The following is an 18,830-nucleotide window of genomic DNA, read 5'->3' as shown; positions in this document are numbered from 1 at the left end:
CCTGGTTTTAGATTTGTGCTAGCAAGGTTTTTGTCTCTGAAATCAATTCACCTAAATCAGTGACGGCTAACCTTTTTGCCATCGTGGGCCAGGAGGGTGTGTGTGTGGGGGGGAGGTTTGCACGCATGCCTGCCCACACCCATAATTCTATGCGCCCCACCCTGCGCGTCCAACCCCCCCCTCCCCCCTGCTCCTGGCACGCAATGGCCCGGTAGGCCCATTTTTCTTTCTCACCTGGCTCCAGATCCTCTCTGCATCTGGGGAGGGCAAAAAACAGCCTTCTAGACTCCTAGAGAGGCTCTAGAGGCTGGGGGCAGCAAAAAACGTCATTTCCTGTCCAACCGGGAGTTGGGAAATGGGCCGTTTCAGGCCTCTGGAGGGCCTCCAAGGGGGTGAGGAGGGCTGTTTTCGCCCTCCCCAGATGCAGAGAGGATCTGGAGCCATGTGAAAAAGAAAAACGGGCCTTCACCCCCCCCCCCAGGCCCTCCGGAGGCAGGAAACAGCCTGTTTCCCTATTTCTCCTGGGCCCAGAAGGCCCGAAAATCAGCTGGCTGGCATGCGCATGTACGCCAGAGCTGAGCTGGCGTGCCCACTGATATAGCTATGCATGCCACCGCCATCATGGACCTAAATGATCATGTGAATACTGATTACTTGGATACAATGTTCTCCTACTGAACAAAACATTAAACAAAACCTATTTATAATCTTTTTTCTGAAGTAATCTAATTTGGCCATATTCAACCAAGTCTGGAAATAGGGGACAAACTGTGTTTTGTTATGCTTGACATTTTCTTCAGCAAGATGGGAGGATGGCATCATTGCACAATGTATCCGATCACAGGCTGACTGGAAGGGTATGGTCTGGTTACAGGCCCCACGATTTCTCCTACGTTTCCTTTTATTATCCTTCCAATGGGATCAATCATTTCAAAATATTAAAAAGCAGAAACCATGAATAAAGAGGCGTCTGAGCCTGCTGGAAAGAAAATTCATTTGGTGAAACTTACTCTGGCAATAAAAGTCTTATTATTGGTAAAAGTAAAGATAAAGGAGTCCCTGTGAGTTTTACTCGGCTAGACATAGCTGACTTTAGGGGGCCATGCTCATCTCTGTTTCTTTGAGCCGGCACTGTCCGGAGATGTTTCCATGGTCATGTGGCCAGCATGACATCACACTGCAGCATAAAGCATATGACGAAATACAGAACGCTGTTACCTTCCCACCAAAGTGGTACCTATTTATCTACTTGCACTTACGTGCTTTCAAACTGCTAAGTTGGCTGGAGCTGAGTCAAGTGACGGGAGCTCACTCCATCGTGCAGGGGATTCGACCTGCCGGAGCACAGATCTTCTCCGGTGTCTTTTAAACCACTGAGGCACCGCGCCTCACCTATTATTGGCAGCACAATAGTAATGATTATTGATTGCTTCCTCTAATAAGTTTGAAATATTTTTAATGTATATGTTAAGGGACCCAAAGAGGGATTGAAAACAGGATTATTTTAAACATTAAGGGAGATCCATTTATCTGGTTGCTGGCTCATTGCATTATTGTCAAGATTGAATCGTTTTATTGCCTTCTAGCTTCTATTGCTTTTCAACTTGCCAATGAAAAGGGGGGAGGGATGGAATGTGTGGGGAGGAAACGGGATGCCAAGACGTAGTTCACGGACCGTGAAAGCCTACAAAATGCCAAAGTCACTACTGAAGCTGCTCAATGGAGAAATGGGACTGTTCCCATAACAAAAAGAAGTTTTGCAACAAATATCCGAGGAGTGGGAGAAAGGGAATCTATTGTTTAACTAAGCAAGCTTTTGTGTGGGAAAACCAGAGCTGGTTTTGCTTCTTCAGTTCCGAGATGGTGTATTCAATAAAGTTTTACTTTTTGGGATTCAAAGACCCCGAGGGTTCCTTTTGTTGGGTTCGCTAGTCAGACTGTTGACCATTATCATATGTAATTAAAATTCGCTCATCAAATGTCTCCCTTAACAACAGAAATTTTGGTCTCAATTGTGTTGTAAGTTGAAGACTACTTAAAACTGCCACCCCCCCCCAATCTAACTGCAAATTTTGATAAAAGATTTCTGCTATACATACTTGTTACTTCCTGTAAGAAATCCAAACAAGGCCGGCTACTTCCAGATATACTTATTGAAACCGCCAACGGAGTCTGTCCTTCATAGTTCCTTGTGTTGGTATCCGCGCCATAATTGTACAACATCTGCGCGCAAAGTACGTCATCCCTAAGAGCAGACAAGTGCAATGGCGTCTGTCCATCTTCTAAGCGCCCCAAGTTCGTATCCGCCCCTCTCTGAAGGAACATCCGGCAATAAGTGTGATTGCTTTTGATCACGGCGTAGCGTAACAGAAAGCCATTTTGAATGTCAATGTTGGCGTTGTGATCTAGGAGGATTTTGACACAGCTGGACCGTTCGCGGATAATGGCAAGCTGAAGTGGCGTAGTACCTTTGTCACTCAGCGGATCGACTTCAGCCTTGAACTCCAGCAAGAGTCGGACAAAGGAGTCTCTTCCATAATGAGCTGCCACATGCAAGGGAGTCCAACCGTCGTTGCTCTTCGCGTTAATAATATCGACGCGGTAGTCGGATTCCAGCATTAGGCGTGCAATCCGGGCTCGGCCATGCATAGCTGCATAATGTAGAGCAGTGAAGCCGCCAATCAGGTCTTTCACTGTAGGATCCGCTGAAGTTTTTAAAAAAGTGCAGGAAGTTATTTATCACAAAAAGGATACAAAACAGCAATTTAAAATAGAACTTTTTTCCCCTCACGAGGTTAATCTATAAATTCAGCTTTCCCAGTAGACATGAAATCTCACAAACGTTAGCACTTTTATGATATGATACCGTATATACCTATTAAACAAAAGTGGTGTGGTGGCCTAGAGGTGGAGCTGTCACCTCACAATCAGGAGGCAGTGAGTTCAATCCTAGGTAGAGGCAGATATTTTTCTCTCTGGGTACAGTGAGAATATATCTGCTGAATATAACTCTGCATTGGCGATAGGAAGGGCATCCGGCCAGTAAACACTCAGCTCCATTCAGTTTGCCCAGACTCCATCCCGCAAGGGATTATGAGGTCGTTAAAAGAGGATGATGATACCTATTTAACAAAAAACCCAATTCTTCATTAGGTATTACAAAAGACCTGTAAAATTATTGCCATCCATTTTTTTTTTATACACTTCTTTCCAACTGATACAAAAGGTTTTGTAATACTACTGAAGCATCAGTGTGTACAGTGGTTGGGTCTGTGATTAAGCAACATTAAGCAGCATCAGTGATTAAGCCACATTGTGCATATTGGAAATTGCTTTATAGGCACCAAGGATTTAACATTTTAAACATTCACATTTCAATACTGAAAAATGGAAAATTTGAAAAACAGGGCATGCTTCTGAATTTAAAATATTTTCATGCAAAGTTCCATATAAAAGGAAGTGCAGAAGACACATTTATTGGGGAGAATTCCAAAGCAAAAGAGAATTCAATAAAATTTGGATCTGGTTTGTGATAGATGAATTGAATAACCGGTGTTTTCCCCTGTAATTCAGTTTCGGTAATAATAATTTAAAAAACCCAAAGAAAAATGAATATTTACTATACCTATTGTCTCCAATACAGGTAGTCCTCAACTAATGACTACAATTGAGCCCAAAATTTCTGTTGTTAAGTGAATTTTCCTCCCTTTTACAACTTTTCTTGCCCCACCTGTTAAGTGAATCGCTGCAGTTGTTAAGGTAGTGATATAGTGGTTAAGAGAATCTGGCTTCCCCATTGACTTCGCTTGGCCAAAGGTCGCAAAACTCCAGGACCCTGCAACCGTCATAAATATGAGTCAGTTGCCAAGCATCTGAATTTTGATCAGGTGGCTATGATGCTGCTGCAATGGTCGTAAGTTTAAAGAACGGTCGTAAGTGACTTTTTGCAGTGCTGTTGTAACTTTGAACGGTCACTAAATGAACTGAGCTGGGGCAGAACAGTTGTAAGTCGAGGACTATCTGCAGTCAAGTCTCCCGACCCAACAACCACCAGGTATTTCTCAATTTCTCAAAATCTCTCTACCTACCTATCCTAATTCCTTCAGCTCTAACATTTCATCCTTGGTTCCGTGTTTTGTTTTCCCTTGTGCTTCTTGGTCTTAAAGAGAAGCATCTGTAGCAACATCTGCAGGCTCAAGATGCAGATGTATTGTGGTCTGGCAAGATGAGTTCATTTTAGGGGGTTAATATTGTATAGGGTAAAGAAAGGCCTTTGTGATCTATGCAGTTGCAAAGCATGTAAGCTCTATGCTAGTTCAGATCAACTCGATAAAAACTGTCTTCTATAAAATGAAAATAACCTAATTTTGCCGTTTCACAAAATGTTGAGCTTTGCAAGAATGTAAACATCTAATTTTGAAGAAGGGGAAGCAGGATAGGGCAAAATGTCAACATTTCAAAAGGAATAGCTAAGTATTCCTTCTCCCACAGAAATCTGGATTCATGAAATATTTTAAAAATTACCAGATGTATAGATCTAATATCATCCTGTCACATGCAATGACTAACACTATTTTTTGTTCATGGGCAAATTACATGGTGCCTGGCACTCAATTCTTCCCACTTCGGCTCATGTTATTTGAATATAAAAAGTGATATAAAATCTTGGCAGTATTTGAACATAATCATGTAATATTACAGAAATCTCAACCATGAATACTGTTTTAAGGTGGAAAGACAGGATATTATTAAATGTAAATAAGCAAACTCCTGTTTGAAGGAACATTTATTAGAAATATTCTCTATTTCAGCAAGTGGTTAAAGTTGCTTTCCAGATGGTGACAAGACAATGAAATATTAAAATTACAACCCTTATTTTATAGCTAAAGAAAATAACTTGCATTAACAATTTTTGTACAGACCAACTGTGAATTATTTAAAAGCTTTCTCTGTTTAAATAAACTAGTATTAACTTGTATTCAACATCTCTCTGTGACACCAGTGAATGTCAGTATCTTCACTGCTTTTCTTGGCATTTTTCATAGATAAAAAGAACCCCTGTAGTTAAATTTAATATCACTTAGTTGTAAAATCTGAAATTTATTTGTTTTAAGTTTAATTCAAAGAGAGTAGAGAGTAAAAGAAGACTAAGAGGAAAGCTTGACTGGTTAGGTGGGATCTAGGCGAGGTGGTCCCTGAACCAGATTTATAGACAAGAAGAACAAAAATCCTACAGAAGAGAATCCCGAAGGTGCTTTTTCAAGAGACAAATGGACTTTCTGGTTTTCCTTTGAAGACATTCGCTTCTCATCCAAGAAGCTTCTTGCCTCTTGAAAAAGCATCTTTGGGACAACCATGACCTAGATCAGTGGTCCCCAACCTTTTTATCGCCGCGGACCAATCAGCCTTTGATAATTTTACCGTGGCCCGCTGAGCACGCGCAGGGGTGGGGGCTTTGGGCCACACGTGCGTACCTGCGCGGGGCTCTCTTCCCTGGAGCCTTTGCGCACGGCCCAGGAGCTTTTGCGCACGGCCCAGGAGCCTTTGCGCTGCAGCGTTCATGTCCCCTGGCCACTGCGCGGCCCGGTGCCAGGTACTCCACGGCCCGGCACCGGTCCGCGGACCGGGGGTTGGGGACCACTGACCTAGATGACTGAGAAACCCCATAGACCTGTGATTGTGAACCTATGGCACATGTGCCAACAGCACCCTCTCTGATGGTACGCGAGCCGTCACCCCAGTTCAGCTCCGCTGCGCATACATGCACGCCTCCCGCTGACCAGCTGGTCTTCAGGTATCTGCCATGCATGCGCGGGGCGTGGGACGCGTGCGGGAGGGCCGTGTGCGCATGCGTGGAAAGGTGGGGTGCATGCGGGGGGCGTACGCATCCGCAGGGGGGCACATACAGGGGGCTGTGCGCACATGTGCAGGGAGGCAAGGGGCATGCAGGGGGCACAAATGCATGCATGGGGGTGGGGCACATGCACAGGGGCCACACGCGCATTGCATCTTGAGGGTTCGGGCACGCACACACGCATTCGCACACACGCATATGCACTTTAGGCACTTGGTCCGGAAAAAGTTAGCCATCACTGCCATAGACATTTACAGAAGAGAATATATGTAGCTCAGGGTTGAACTGTAGAGTCCTTAGTGCTCTCATCATGTTACAAGTTACCTACTTGGGTAATAACACATCATCTGCAAACTAACCACCGAACAAACTCGCAACCCGCCTCCCACCACCAGCAGTTCACCTCCCAATGATCCTGACCTGATGTAACCTATCACAAAACCCATCACAAAACTCTCACTGATGACTCACACCTGGTCCCTCATGAGATCCATCACAAGACCCTCACTTGACACACCCACACCTGAAGCCCTTATAAACAGAACAACAAAGACACTGACATCCCCTAAACTCCGCTGAAGATGTTACCAAGCCTGGTAACAAAATGTTCGGAAATCAACCCACAAGCTCGGAGAATGAACCTTCACTCTCATCCTACACCCGAGCTACAGATATTCGCCACTATTGCAAACTAACAACCAAGTTCAGAAAGCTCCAAGGATTCCAGAGTTTAGAAATCCTCGCAAGAGCTAAAGAATAACTGAATCTGGAAAATTAAATTATACTAATTACACTTAAAGGTAAAGGTAAAGGTTCCCCTCGCACATATGTGCTACTCGTTCCCGACTCTAGGGGGCGGTGCTCATCTCTGTTTCAAAGTCAAAGAACCAGTGCTGTCCGAAGACGTCTCCGTGGTCATGCCAAAGGCGCTGTTACCTTCCCACCAAAGGTGGTCCCTATTTTTGTACTTGCATTTTTTACGTGCTTTCGAACTGCTAGGTTGGCAGAAGCTGGGACGAGTAACGGGAGCTCACTCTGTTACGTGGCACTAGGGATTCGAACCTCTGAACTACTGACCTTTTGATCAACAAGCTCAGTGTCTTAGCCACTGAGCCACTGCATTACACTTAGTGAGAGCAAATTCAAGGTAAAAATAATTTGTGTAAAAATCAGATGGAAAAGTGAAGCAACCTCATTTCACGAGAGACAAAAGCAAATGAAAAGATTCGATAGATGTACTTGGTCCCATATAAAATGAACTGTTTCTTTCTGCAATTTGTTGCAGGTTTATGTCCACTACTTTTCTTAAAAATATTAGTCTCACACTTTTTCTGCCATCTATGATATGCTTCTAATGTAATATTTATGTTTTATTTTTTTAAACAAGTAACCTGTGACCATAATAAAGATGGACTTGCTTTGATTTCTTATCCAGTTACTTAATAGGGCTATTAAGAACTTCAGGACATCCTCATTAATATATGGTATACGAAGCTGCTTCAGGATTATGGACTAATTTTTGAATTAATTGCGCTACCTGCATAATATCTCCCTGATTGCTTGCATTCAAGCCGAGTGAAAATCTGTGAAGGTTTGCAAGCATGATCAATACATTAAAAATATAATCAGTTTTCTGTAGCTCTTTCATAACATAAAGTTCACACTTTGGATAAGAGCATATACTGTATTTTTTGAAGTATAAGATGCACCGGAGTATAAGATGCACTTTTTTGGTGAGGAAAAGAAGAAAAAGAAATTTCCCTCTGCCTCTGCGCAATTTTGCCTCGTTGTAGTAAACAGCAAACAACCTGCTTTACTTACATTTTCGTTTTCAGCATAGCTTGATTAGCACAAGGGGGAAAAAAAATCTGCTCCAGCAATTTACTTCTTTGCAGCAAGCAGCAGAGCCCTGCGCAAAACAGCTGAGAGCAAATCAGCTGGGAGTCGGGAGGCCGATCCAATCAACTTGTGCTAATTAAGCTGTGCTGAAGCTGAAAGGAGCTGTCTTTTCTTGCTGTTTGCTTGCAAGGAGGTAATTGCTGCGAGGCCAAAGGGTGGGGGCCAGTGGGTGGGCAGGGCTACATTCGGTGTTTAAGACGCACCTAAATTTTCACTCCCTTTTAGGGGGGGGAAGGGTGCGTTTTATACTCCAAAAAATACGGTAAATTCAGGAAATGAATACGGGATTAAGGTTTTTCAGTATGTTAAATTGGTAAATTAAATCAGACAAAACTGTCCTCCACAAACTAACAAACACCAACCCATCTCAATAAATGACTCTACATGTGGTAAACAGTATTTTTACACAAAAAGACACACACATACTAAAATACACAGAAAGCTGAGAAAACCACAACGATCATTGATAGTTAGGAAATAGGTCTTTTGGCACACTTGGGACCCAGGCCTAAGCACAAATAGGATGCCTGAAACAGTCAACTGTTTTCATCAGGAATATTCATTAAGAAGATCCCTTGAGTTAATACCACTGGCCTTAGCTCTGGAAAGTGCATCTACAGTAGAACCAGGCACAGGTAGTCCTCGAGTTACGACCACAATTGAGCCCATAATTTATGTTGCTAAGTAAAACCTTTGCTAAGTGAGCTTGTCCCGTTTTACAACTTTCCTTGCCAAATTTGTCAAGTGAATCACTGCAGCTGTTAAATGAGCGAAGATTCGTTAAGTGAATCTGGTTTCCCCACTGACTTTGCTCATCAGATGGTCACAAAAGGGGATCACATGACCCCCCCAGGACACTGCAACCGTCAAAAATATGAATCAGTTGTCAAGCATCCGAATGTAAATCGCGTGACCATGGGGATGCCGCAATGGCCGTGTGAAAAATGGTCATAAGTCACTTTTTTCAGTGCCGTTGACTTACTTCAATTTCGTTGACTTATTTACTTACTTGACTTACTTACTTACCCTAACTTTTAATGGCCACTAAGTGAACTGTTGTAGATTGAGGACTACCTGTACCAAAGGAGCTCGACATTGTCCTGTGTCAACTAAGGATCCATGTGAGGTCCGTCTAGAATTTGCATAGAATTCTGAAAAGCTCAGAAATGCGACAAATATTCCTGAATCGGAATTGTCTCAATTTGAGACAATGCATCAGTTAAGTCCGGCCAACTCTACAGTACCATTGTGGCAAATTCTGAATCCAAAAGGACAGGATATCACAGATATCAGAGAGCATCTGAAATCATTTCCACAGATACAGAAATTCAGCTATTTACTAAAAGTATCAGATATGAAAAAGGATGATTTGGGAGAGGAGGAGAACTGTACAATAGCTTCATATCTATTTTGGAAATATCTTCTGCCATCTTCTGGTCATATTCCACTTGATTGTTAAAAAACCGGGGCTCTACATGTATAGAAATTGCTTATTGATAAAGGCAGGCATTTCACATAACTTCGTGCTACACGTATGTAAAATTAAATCATTCTTTAAGATTTATGTGGCAACATTCAGCCAATTTTGGCTGATCTTGAAAAGCTAATGTAATTGGACCTGGTTTTTATTTGGAAGGATAACTCTGAGAAATGCTGGTTATAAACACGGGAAATTTTTAAAAAAGAAGGCAGTTGCAAATTATTTCCATGATATCGCCAGAAAACATATAGTCCATCGATGTCACCTAGACTTTAATTTAACTCAAAAGATACTTGATCTTTGGGTAGAGTGTCATTCTCTGTGGAAATATTGTACAATATTTGTCCAGAATTGTATCGGGTATCCTGCTTGGGCAGGGCTGGACTAGAAGACAACCAAGATCCCTTCAAACTCTGTTATTCTGTATTTCCCTAACCAGACCTCTTCTTTTATCCCCCGTTGCATATTCAACACCATCAACTTCATCCATAAATGGGACATTATTTATAAAATTTAAGGAAAAGATGCCCATATTAAAGAACAGAAACTCTAATTCTTATACCTACGGAACATTTTCATTTCATTTTTTTACAAGTGCAGCTTAAAGCAATGAGAAATAGACTCTGATAGATATTGGGAAATCTAAAGCTGAATGCTACTGCCAGAAGTGACAATTCCATATGGCCATTAATTTAGCAGAACTGAATTATGAAGCTAAATTGTTCTACAAACTTCCCTTTTGTTCTGCTATTACAAATGCATTTTTATGTGTATTTTCTAGAAGTGGTTAGTTATCCTAAACCCAAGAATGAATTTATATGTCAGAACATTTACGTTTAGGTTATAAATTTAATCACAATTTAATTTACAATATAGAGTAAGATGTTAGCCATCTACTAGAACAGTCCGTGCAGAATTATGTTGTGGAATGAGTTAGTTTTTTCTTTTGTACAATACTCAAAACAACACAACAAACGAGTGCCATCTTGTGGTTGACTCTGAAGTCACATAGCTTGTCTGCTGTTTTTCTTTTTCTCCTTTCCACACCCTATTAGAGATCTAAAAATGCAGAAATTAAATTTTATCTAGATCACGTTGGTGTCCAAACAGCAAAAAAAAGAAGAAGAAAAAAAAATTCTATTTTTTTTTAAAAAAGGAAGCCAAGGTATTAAAAGAGAAGGTCTGAAACATTTCATCACCAAGCAACCATACATCCCTCTGCTTAGGTCAACTAACCTCCATGTTCAAGAAATACACGAACGCATCGTTCCTTCCCTCTGGCTGCTGAAAAATGGAGCAAGGTCCAGCCATTAGCATCTCGGCCGTTGGGAGAGTAGCCCTGCTCTAACATTTTGCGCACCGTATGGACATCCCCAGCGGCCACTGCTGCCTGAATCTGCAACTCTTCTTGTAGCTCAGGGTTCCTCCGGCAATGGTGATGTAACATCCTCGCAGAATCTGCTTCCTTTTAAAGAAGGGTCATGAAGTCTCGGCGGTCACCTTAAATAAAAAAAAATACATTGATCTAATGAAATTGATAAAGAATGAAACACAATTCATTGTGTACGGGAGAGAAGGGGGGAGGAGGGGGGCGATCATCTTAACTATCAACTACAGCAATGCTTCTTAACCTTGGTCACCTGAAAACCTGTGAACTTCAACTCCCAGAATTGCCCAGCCAGCTGTTCTCTTAAATCCACAGGTCTTAAAAGTGGCCACGGTTGAGAAACGCTGAACTACTGCATTGGCTACATACATTCCGATGAACTGAAGAGCTGTACACAGTGATCTCTAGCCCAACGTTTTCCATAGCCCATAGCAACAGGAAAATCCAATTGTGGAGACGAAGAGACCATCAGAAAACCAACAACATAATTTATGTAAGTGATTGTGTCAGCTTAAGTAAGTAGCCACAAATATGTATTATAAAGAGCCAAGACTGTTCTTATCTTCTATTCTAGTTTGAGACAAGTAACGTAAGAGAGGGTAATGGCAGCAAGGCCAAACTGCATGAGTATAAAGCTTTATTGTCTCTAAAGTTGTCTCTAAATATATATGAGTAACATTTCAAGGCTCAATTCATGTTTGGCACAGGGCAACAGGCTAAAGATAGGGACGCGGTGGCACAGTGGCTAAGATGCTGAGCTTGTCGATCAGAAGGTCGGCAGCTCAGCGGTTCGAATCCCTAGTGCCGCGTAATGGGGTGAGCTCCCATTACTTGTCCCAGCTTCTGCCAACCTAGCAGTTCGAAAGCAGGTAAAAAATGCAAGTAGAAAAATAGGGACCACCTTTGGTGGGAAGGAAACAGCGTTCCGTGCTCCTTCGGTGTTTAGTCATGCCGGCCACGTGACCATGGAATAGTCATCAGACAGCGCTGGCTCTTTGGCTTTGAAATGGAGATGAGCACCGCCCCCTAGAGTCGGGAATGACTAGCACATATGTGCGAGGGGAACCTTTACCTTTACCTTTAACAGGCTAAAAACAGATTTGCAGGGAAGAGGCAAAATAAAAGATCTGGTCAACAGGAACAATCCACCACCAGGGTGGATAAGGAAAAGGAGGTGTTTTTCTCCTTCCCACATGTTGCCAGTAGTCCTCAACTTACAACAATTCATTTAGTGACCGATTGAAGTTACAACGGCCCTGAAATGACTTGTGACCATTTTTCACACAGCTGTTGCAAAAACCCCATGGTCACGTGATCAAAATTCAGACACCTGGCAGCTGCCTCATATTTATGACAGTTGCGGTGTCGTGGAGTATTGTGATCCTCTTTTGTAGCCATCCGACAAGCAAAGTCAACGGGGAAGCCAGATTCATTTAACAACCGGGTTACCAACTTAACAACTGCAGTGAGTCACTTAACAACTGTGGCAAGAAAGGTCGTAAGATGAGGCACAACTCACTTAACAAATGTCTCACTTAGCAACAGAAGTTTTGGGCTCAATTGTGGCCATAAGTCGAGGACTACCTGTAATTGCAAACAATGAAATATGACTGCCTAACCAATAACTGACCATCTCCAATTAAAGTCTATGAGAATTATGAGAACGTATGAATAACAGTTCCTCTTGCGTCTTGCAAACACAAGTCTTCCATTTAAATGGAGCAAGAAATAGAAAAAATGCATTTTGCAAGGATTACGCTGATGAAGAACATATACCTTCAAGTCGGTGTGAATTCCTAGCGACTATCTGGATTAGTCCCTGATGTTTTCTTGGCAAGAATTTTGGAAGCAGTTTCTTCCTATGGCTGAGAGGGGGATAGGCCCAAAATCACCCAAATGGGTGGCTAACAGGGGGAACCAGAACTTCTGATCTTTCATGTTTTAGTCAGATGCCTTAAACATTATACCAAAGTGTCACTGTATTTATATATACAAACTGTATCTGGGTTTTTTAAAATGTTTTTAAAATATGTATTATTGATGCCCATTTTTAAAATAGTGACAATTACAGCATGTCTGTGTCCTTTCTCTTAAATCATTTTACTTTTCCATAAAAACTATTCTGGGAAAGCAGCAAATAGCAATAGCACTTAGACTTATATACCGCTTCACAGTCCTTTATAGCCCTCTCTAAGCGGTTTACAGAGTCAGCCTCTTGCCCCCAACAATCTGGCTCCTCATTTTACCCACCTCGGAAAGATGGAAGGCTGAGTCCACTTTGAGCCTGGTGAGATTTGAACTGCCAAATTGCAGGCAGCCAGCAGTCGGCAGAGGTAGCCTGCAGTACTGCACTCTAACCACCATCGTGGCTCAACTTCATAATGTTTCTCTCAAATACTGGACATTTAAGTCATAAAATTATCTTTGGAGGGAGCACTGGAAAAACTGTTCCCGGATGACCACACCGACAATTCCTTAGTAAGATGCAGGTAACATTTTCCACAAAGAATGATTAAGGTCCTCTATTAAAAAAATACCTTATAGGCAAAAGTCAGTTTTTGTACGTTGTGTTTTCCGTCTTCATTATACATTACTTTGTCTGCAGGCATAATACGGCAAGCAAATGGTTTCTGCTTGAAACAAAGAAGATGTCTGTTAGATCAAAGCAAGCAAGAAGCAAGAAACGTTCATCTAATCTCTGATACTGCCTGGATTGCAAGAAAAAGTAGAATTGTGGGTGCGTTTTTATAGAGATACTTCTAAACGAGTGACAAGGCAAGGCAGAAAAAGCAAAAAGGACAGCTGAACAAGGAGCCTCTCATAATATACCATGGAAATATATCCAAAGTTCATTCAGACTTTTTTTGGGACAGGAAAGATACTCCTTCCATTTATTTTGTACATTTTGAATTGTTATTTAATTGGAAAAGATTATGCAATGGCAATGGCAATCCTAGATTTAAATAACCTTATATATCCAAAGGACAAGATTACAATGAATGTAGGACAGCTACATACCAGAGCATGTAGCATCCAGCAGGGCTGCCAAGAACATTATCTTCTTTCTTATTATTCCTCACTTGAAGGTTTACTCCTTCTGTGATACTGCTTCAATCAATATAGTGAAATTTTACAATTACAATTTACTTCATATATAATAATATAGCAAAATATCATATTAATACGTAATATTTTTCAGAATGACATATTTTTTCAATCCATTCCCAACAATCCATTCTTAACAATGTTCCAGAAGAGGTCCAGAGAACTTCACAGAATGTTCTGCTGTTCCATAAATGGGCTGACTTCAGAAGACTTGGAAACTCTATACCGAGTTGTCCTCTTTCAGAGTTCAATTGAAACATTTTATCGTTTTACACCATTCTCAGCCTATTAGTTTCTTTCTCTGGATGCTTATTTCTCTCAAGAAGCACCAAGGATTTCCATTCATTTCTCCTAATGCTATCGATGTTTTGTTACAGAGGTGAATGGCCATTGCTTTGCTTCCCATTTTCAGCAAGGAAAATGGCCATCTATGGGGTGCATTTTCTTTTTATGAGTATTCAGATCTTTCTGTATCATACCAAGATTTAAGGAAGCTGTATCTCACAGGAAATTGTCCCTCTAACGGAATGAGAGGTTCACACGGTACACTAAGCTATGATTCATTTTATAATGTTTCAGTGAATGAGTCACTAATGGCCAATTCCCAAATCACAACGTGCCACAAACCATAGTTTATTAATCATAATACGTGAGTTGGCACAACAAAAGAAAACAAACACATTTTATAATGGTTTTAAAATGCCTCTGAATTTAGCTATTTTGCTTAATTGCTGCAGCTTGCTATGGTTTTGGTTAATAATCTTAGAAGGCTAAAAAACAAGCTATGTATTAGCAAAGTGTCTGCTTACTGCATTTTAGCACTTCCAATATTTTTGCAGGATTTATTGTTCCCGGTTTATCTCATTGAATAAAATGTGGGTTACTGAATTCAATTGGTGATTACCAAATGTTGCAAAGAAAAAATTGACCCGTGTGAATATGACAACAGCAGGACAATCAATTTTGCAACATTTTGTTGTCTAAAACCAATGTCACAATAAGAATGTGAGGGATATGTGGTCAAGACAAATCAGATTTGGGGGAGTCCAAATTCTTTCTTTTAAAAAGTAGCATTGCTTCATAATTTCTCTTAGCTAAAAAACATTTTTCAAAAGCAAATTTAATCTCCCTGCAATAATTGCATCTGAAAACAAGATAGGAAATTAATAAAGATACAAAGACACAATGCCTTGTGTTGCTATGCACTATAAAAGTCAGTCATGCTACTGCATTCATGAAATGACATAATGAAAACAGCTAGTAAATAGAAATGGAAGATTTCTTTCCCAGACCCAAACCAATGCTGCCTGTTTCCTTTTCACTTACAAATCATAATGGTCTGGTTTCCATAATGTGCTAAGCCAAAAATAAACGAACCACATTCCATGCCGTATACCATAGAAATACAGTTGCTGTTCACCAACTGTAAAATGGGTATAAATGACCACTTCAGTACAGCACATGTACTGAAGCCAAGTAATGAATGGCTTACCAAGTGTAAAGTAGTATGCAGGTTCTATTATAAAAGGCATATTGTACGTATATATAAATTAAGACCTTCATTCTAGTTTATAGCTTTTGATCATTTTAGAAGCACGTGCACATAATGAAATCTGTTTGTAGAAGGACGAGATTTGCCCTCTTCTACAAACTACTTGGAAGGTAAAATGTTCTTTTATTATGAATGCTATTGCCAAAGTATCACAAAATATCCAAACTTGCTCTCAAAATCAACATAAATGGTTGTAATGTAACCATTTTAAAAATACAAACATTTGACCCAGAGATAGCAATTTGAACAAGCAAAAACATTCATCTAAAAGGTCATAAAACCTTCAAATAACAAAAGCAATATAAATATTTAAATGTATTTGATCACTTGGCTGTAAATGTTAACCATTTTTAAAAGCTCATCACATTTTAAAAACCTAAAAATGAACTTCACCTTAGGAATACCACCAAGGCTAATATATTCCACCCTTTGCTGTTTACCTTGCAAATTGTTTCTCAGTGACATATTTTCAAATTCTTATAATCACAAGCAGCCCCTGAAATCATACTGAGCCTCACTGAACAAAAACAGTATTTGACTCTTTCCCTGCAAAACTATCAACGGGGACCAGTACACATTGAACTGTTTGTGACTGTAAATAGACTTAAAAGAGAACATTTAATTCCAAGGACTTGAAGGTGGAAGTTTACTTTAAACATACGGTATGTATCTCAGCTTAGTAAGCAGAGTCTACATGACATTCTTCCTTTAAGACACTATGGGAAACCTTCAATAAAAGTTGCAGGTGATCTGGTTATCATGGTCAACTTTAGGATCCTAGAAAACATAGTTTAATCTGCAATACAAAACAGTTGAACCCTTTTCTGGGTGCCAACTATGTACAGGGAAAGAGAAGTAGAAGACTGGACCAATTGGGGTAAAAATCTTGTGTGTTTCTTAGTTAATTAATCCAAAACATGGATACCCAAAGTGGGCCAGTGTATCTAATTCAAAGGAATTGATTCTCAAAAGAGGGCAAATGAATTAGAAACCAGACCGTTGCAATGTGTTATACGCACGTATAATCAAAATTAAAACAGTTGCCTTCACTAAGCAGATAATACAGTTCGTTAAGGTAACTAAGCTATGTAGAATCCAATGTATGGAGTGTCTTCTCTGCTTCGCAATATACAAATGACACATCTTGTTTCTAACTTCCAACAAAACTACCAGTAATATTCTTTACCGACTAATGTAAAAGGTTTTTTAAAAGTAGAATTTTAGATCAGTTACCTGGATACTAGGTTCCTCTATTACATTTTTGCTTCTTGGTTTTTATTTTGCATTCAGAGTTTCCCAATTTCTTATGTAGCAACATGAGCCTGGAAAACAAGCAGAACAGATTTACAATAGATACAGGAGCCTTTCCTTAGGCCTTTCAATTTTTATTACATTTTCCCTTATCATCCGAAAAGGAGCGCAGAGCAGTTTATATTATTAGCCTCAGATCCCCAATATTACTCTGTTCAAATAGCAAGCCTGCGATATAATTTAGGGTGAAAGATGATGGGTTGACCAAAAACGTCAGAAACTGTTGTGAATGAATGGGAATTTGAATCTAGTCCTTCCCTCTCCTGATAGTTCAATATTATGACTAAATTATACACCACAATTTTTAATGATTTGTGGAATCTTCTTGCCTTACACATTATTCTACAGAGGAATTATGGGAGTCTGTCATCTGTACCTCTATAACTGTCTGGTTTGGCTCTGCAACCCAACAAGACAGACACAGACTTCAGAGGATAATTAGAACTGCAGAAAAAACAATGGCTACCAACCTGCCTTACATTGAGGACCTGTATACTGCACGAGTCAAAAAGAGGGCTGTGAAAATATTTACAGACCCCTCGCATCCTGCACACAAACTGTTTCAACTCCTACCCTCAAAATGATGCTATAGGGCACTGCACACCAGAACAACTAGACACAGGACAGTTTTCCCCCGAATGCCATCTCCCTCCTAAACAACTAATTCCCACAACACTGTCAAACTATTTACTAAGACTGTATTACTATTATTCTTCTCATCCTTCCTATTACTTATCTCCTCCCACTTATGATTATAACCTTGTTGCTTGTATCTTTATGATTTATATTGTTTTCTTTCCTAGTATGATTTGATTGCTTATTTAGTAACTTATGACTATCACTAAGTGTTGTATCTTATGATTCTTGATGAATGTATTTTTTTTATGTACACTGAGAGCATATGCACAAAAGACAAATTCCTTGTGTGTCCAATCACACTTGACCAATAAAGAATTCTATTCCAACCTGTAAAATGTGATTTACAAATTCACAGGCTCTGCTAAGTTAAACCAAACCAAACCAAACCACATTGTGGCTCAGTGTGATGCACAAAGTTAAATATACTATATAATGGTATTAAACAATGGGATCCTTCATCATACATTTTAAGGAAGGTCGCATTGTAAGCTGCCCTGAGTCTCCGGAGAAGGGCAGCATATAATTTTTTTTTTAAAAAAAAGGTCATCCCTCTGCTTTAAACATAGATGATCAGCAACATTCATCTCCCAATTCTCTGCACTATGGTGAATAAAGCATTGTCCTTACATAAATCATGGAAAACCTCCTTAAATCTAACTTAGATTTGGTAACAATTAGTTACAACTTCTACTGACTCTCCAATGCAATCTTTAGAGAAGATTTAAAATATGGTTTTCCCGTCCTTCTCCATTTTATATAGTATTTCTTCCTTAGCCATTCCAACTATTTGTTTTGTTATCGATGTTGTTACCCTTTCAGAATAAGAAGATACCCTTTCCTCCCCTCCCCCCAGAGCTTTTAACAGATTAACAGAGTTGGAAGGGACCTTGTAGGTCATCTAGTCCAACCCCGCCCCGCCCCGCCAAAGCAGAAGACCCTACACCGTTTCTGACAGATGGCAGTCCAGTCTCTTCTTGAAAGCTTCCAGTGGTGAAGCCCCCACAACCTCTGAAGGAAAACTGTTCCAATGGTTGATTGTTCTCGCTGTCGGAAAGTTTCTCCTTATTTCCAGGTTGAATCTTTCCTTGTTCAGTTTCCATCCATTATTCCTTGTCTGACCTAATCCTCCCCACCTGCAACCCAAGCCTTGGGGATGCCAACATAAACTGCCTTCTTCCCTTTTCATGTAATCTTTCTCTCTCCCACCTCAAGCCATTCTCCCCTTTATAGGTATGAGGTAGAGGTGAACTGTGAAAAACTCGCCATGATTTAACTGTGCTTTTCAACAATTTCTCAACTTTTGGGATCACTAGCCCCAACTCTCACCACTAATCTCTTAATATTAAACCTGAAGTTATTTGACGAAACTGAAAAAGTGAAAGTTGCTTGTCAGATAAAAGGAGATATTCCACACAGCATGTTACCAACTGATGAAATTTGTTATCACAAGATAAAGTGATTCCTGCCAACCCGGACTGCTACAAAAATAGACAAGTACATGGAGGATAAAGATTTCAATGAATTGTTATGTATTACCTTCAGCATCACAGCTAGTGTGTTTTTGAATCACTGTTGCCAGGGAACACAAGTACTGTATGAGAAA

General features: G+C 40.3%; 1 protein-coding gene across 2 annotated transcripts in view; it reads right to left on the bottom strand.

The window, feature by feature from the left end:
* The window catches only part of ASB7 (ankyrin repeat and SOCS box containing 7), a 40,763-nt gene that overhangs the window by 18,368 nt on the left and 3,565 nt on the right, over positions 1 to 18,830 (bottom strand). The window contains exons 2-6 of one of the 2 annotated variants that reach the window (XM_070953487.1): positions 16,511 to 16,599; positions 13,639 to 13,728; positions 13,158 to 13,250; positions 10,470 to 10,733; positions 2,100 to 2,705 (exon numbers count right to left, since the gene is read on the bottom strand). In XM_070953487.1, the coding sequence (XP_070809588.1) occupies positions 2,100 to 2,705; positions 10,470 to 10,680 (817 nt within the window). In that variant the 5' untranslated portion in view covers positions 10,681 to 10,733; positions 13,158 to 13,250; positions 13,639 to 13,728; positions 16,511 to 16,599. The remainder of the gene's footprint in view (positions 1 to 2,099; positions 2,706 to 10,469; positions 10,734 to 13,157; positions 13,251 to 13,638; positions 13,729 to 16,510; positions 16,600 to 18,830) is intronic. The other variant, XM_070953486.1, reaches the window with a different exon arrangement.

This window comes from Pituophis catenifer, unplaced genomic scaffold (genome assembly GCF_029215685.1).
Source record: "Pituophis catenifer annectens isolate HBS135680 unplaced genomic scaffold, rPitCat1.0.hap2 SCAF_14, whole genome shotgun sequence".
Taxonomy (NCBI): domain Eukaryota; kingdom Metazoa; phylum Chordata; class Lepidosauria; order Squamata; family Colubridae; genus Pituophis; species Pituophis catenifer.
Note: the sequence above shows the minus strand (reverse complement) of the source record. Positions and strands in the feature narration are given on the sequence as shown.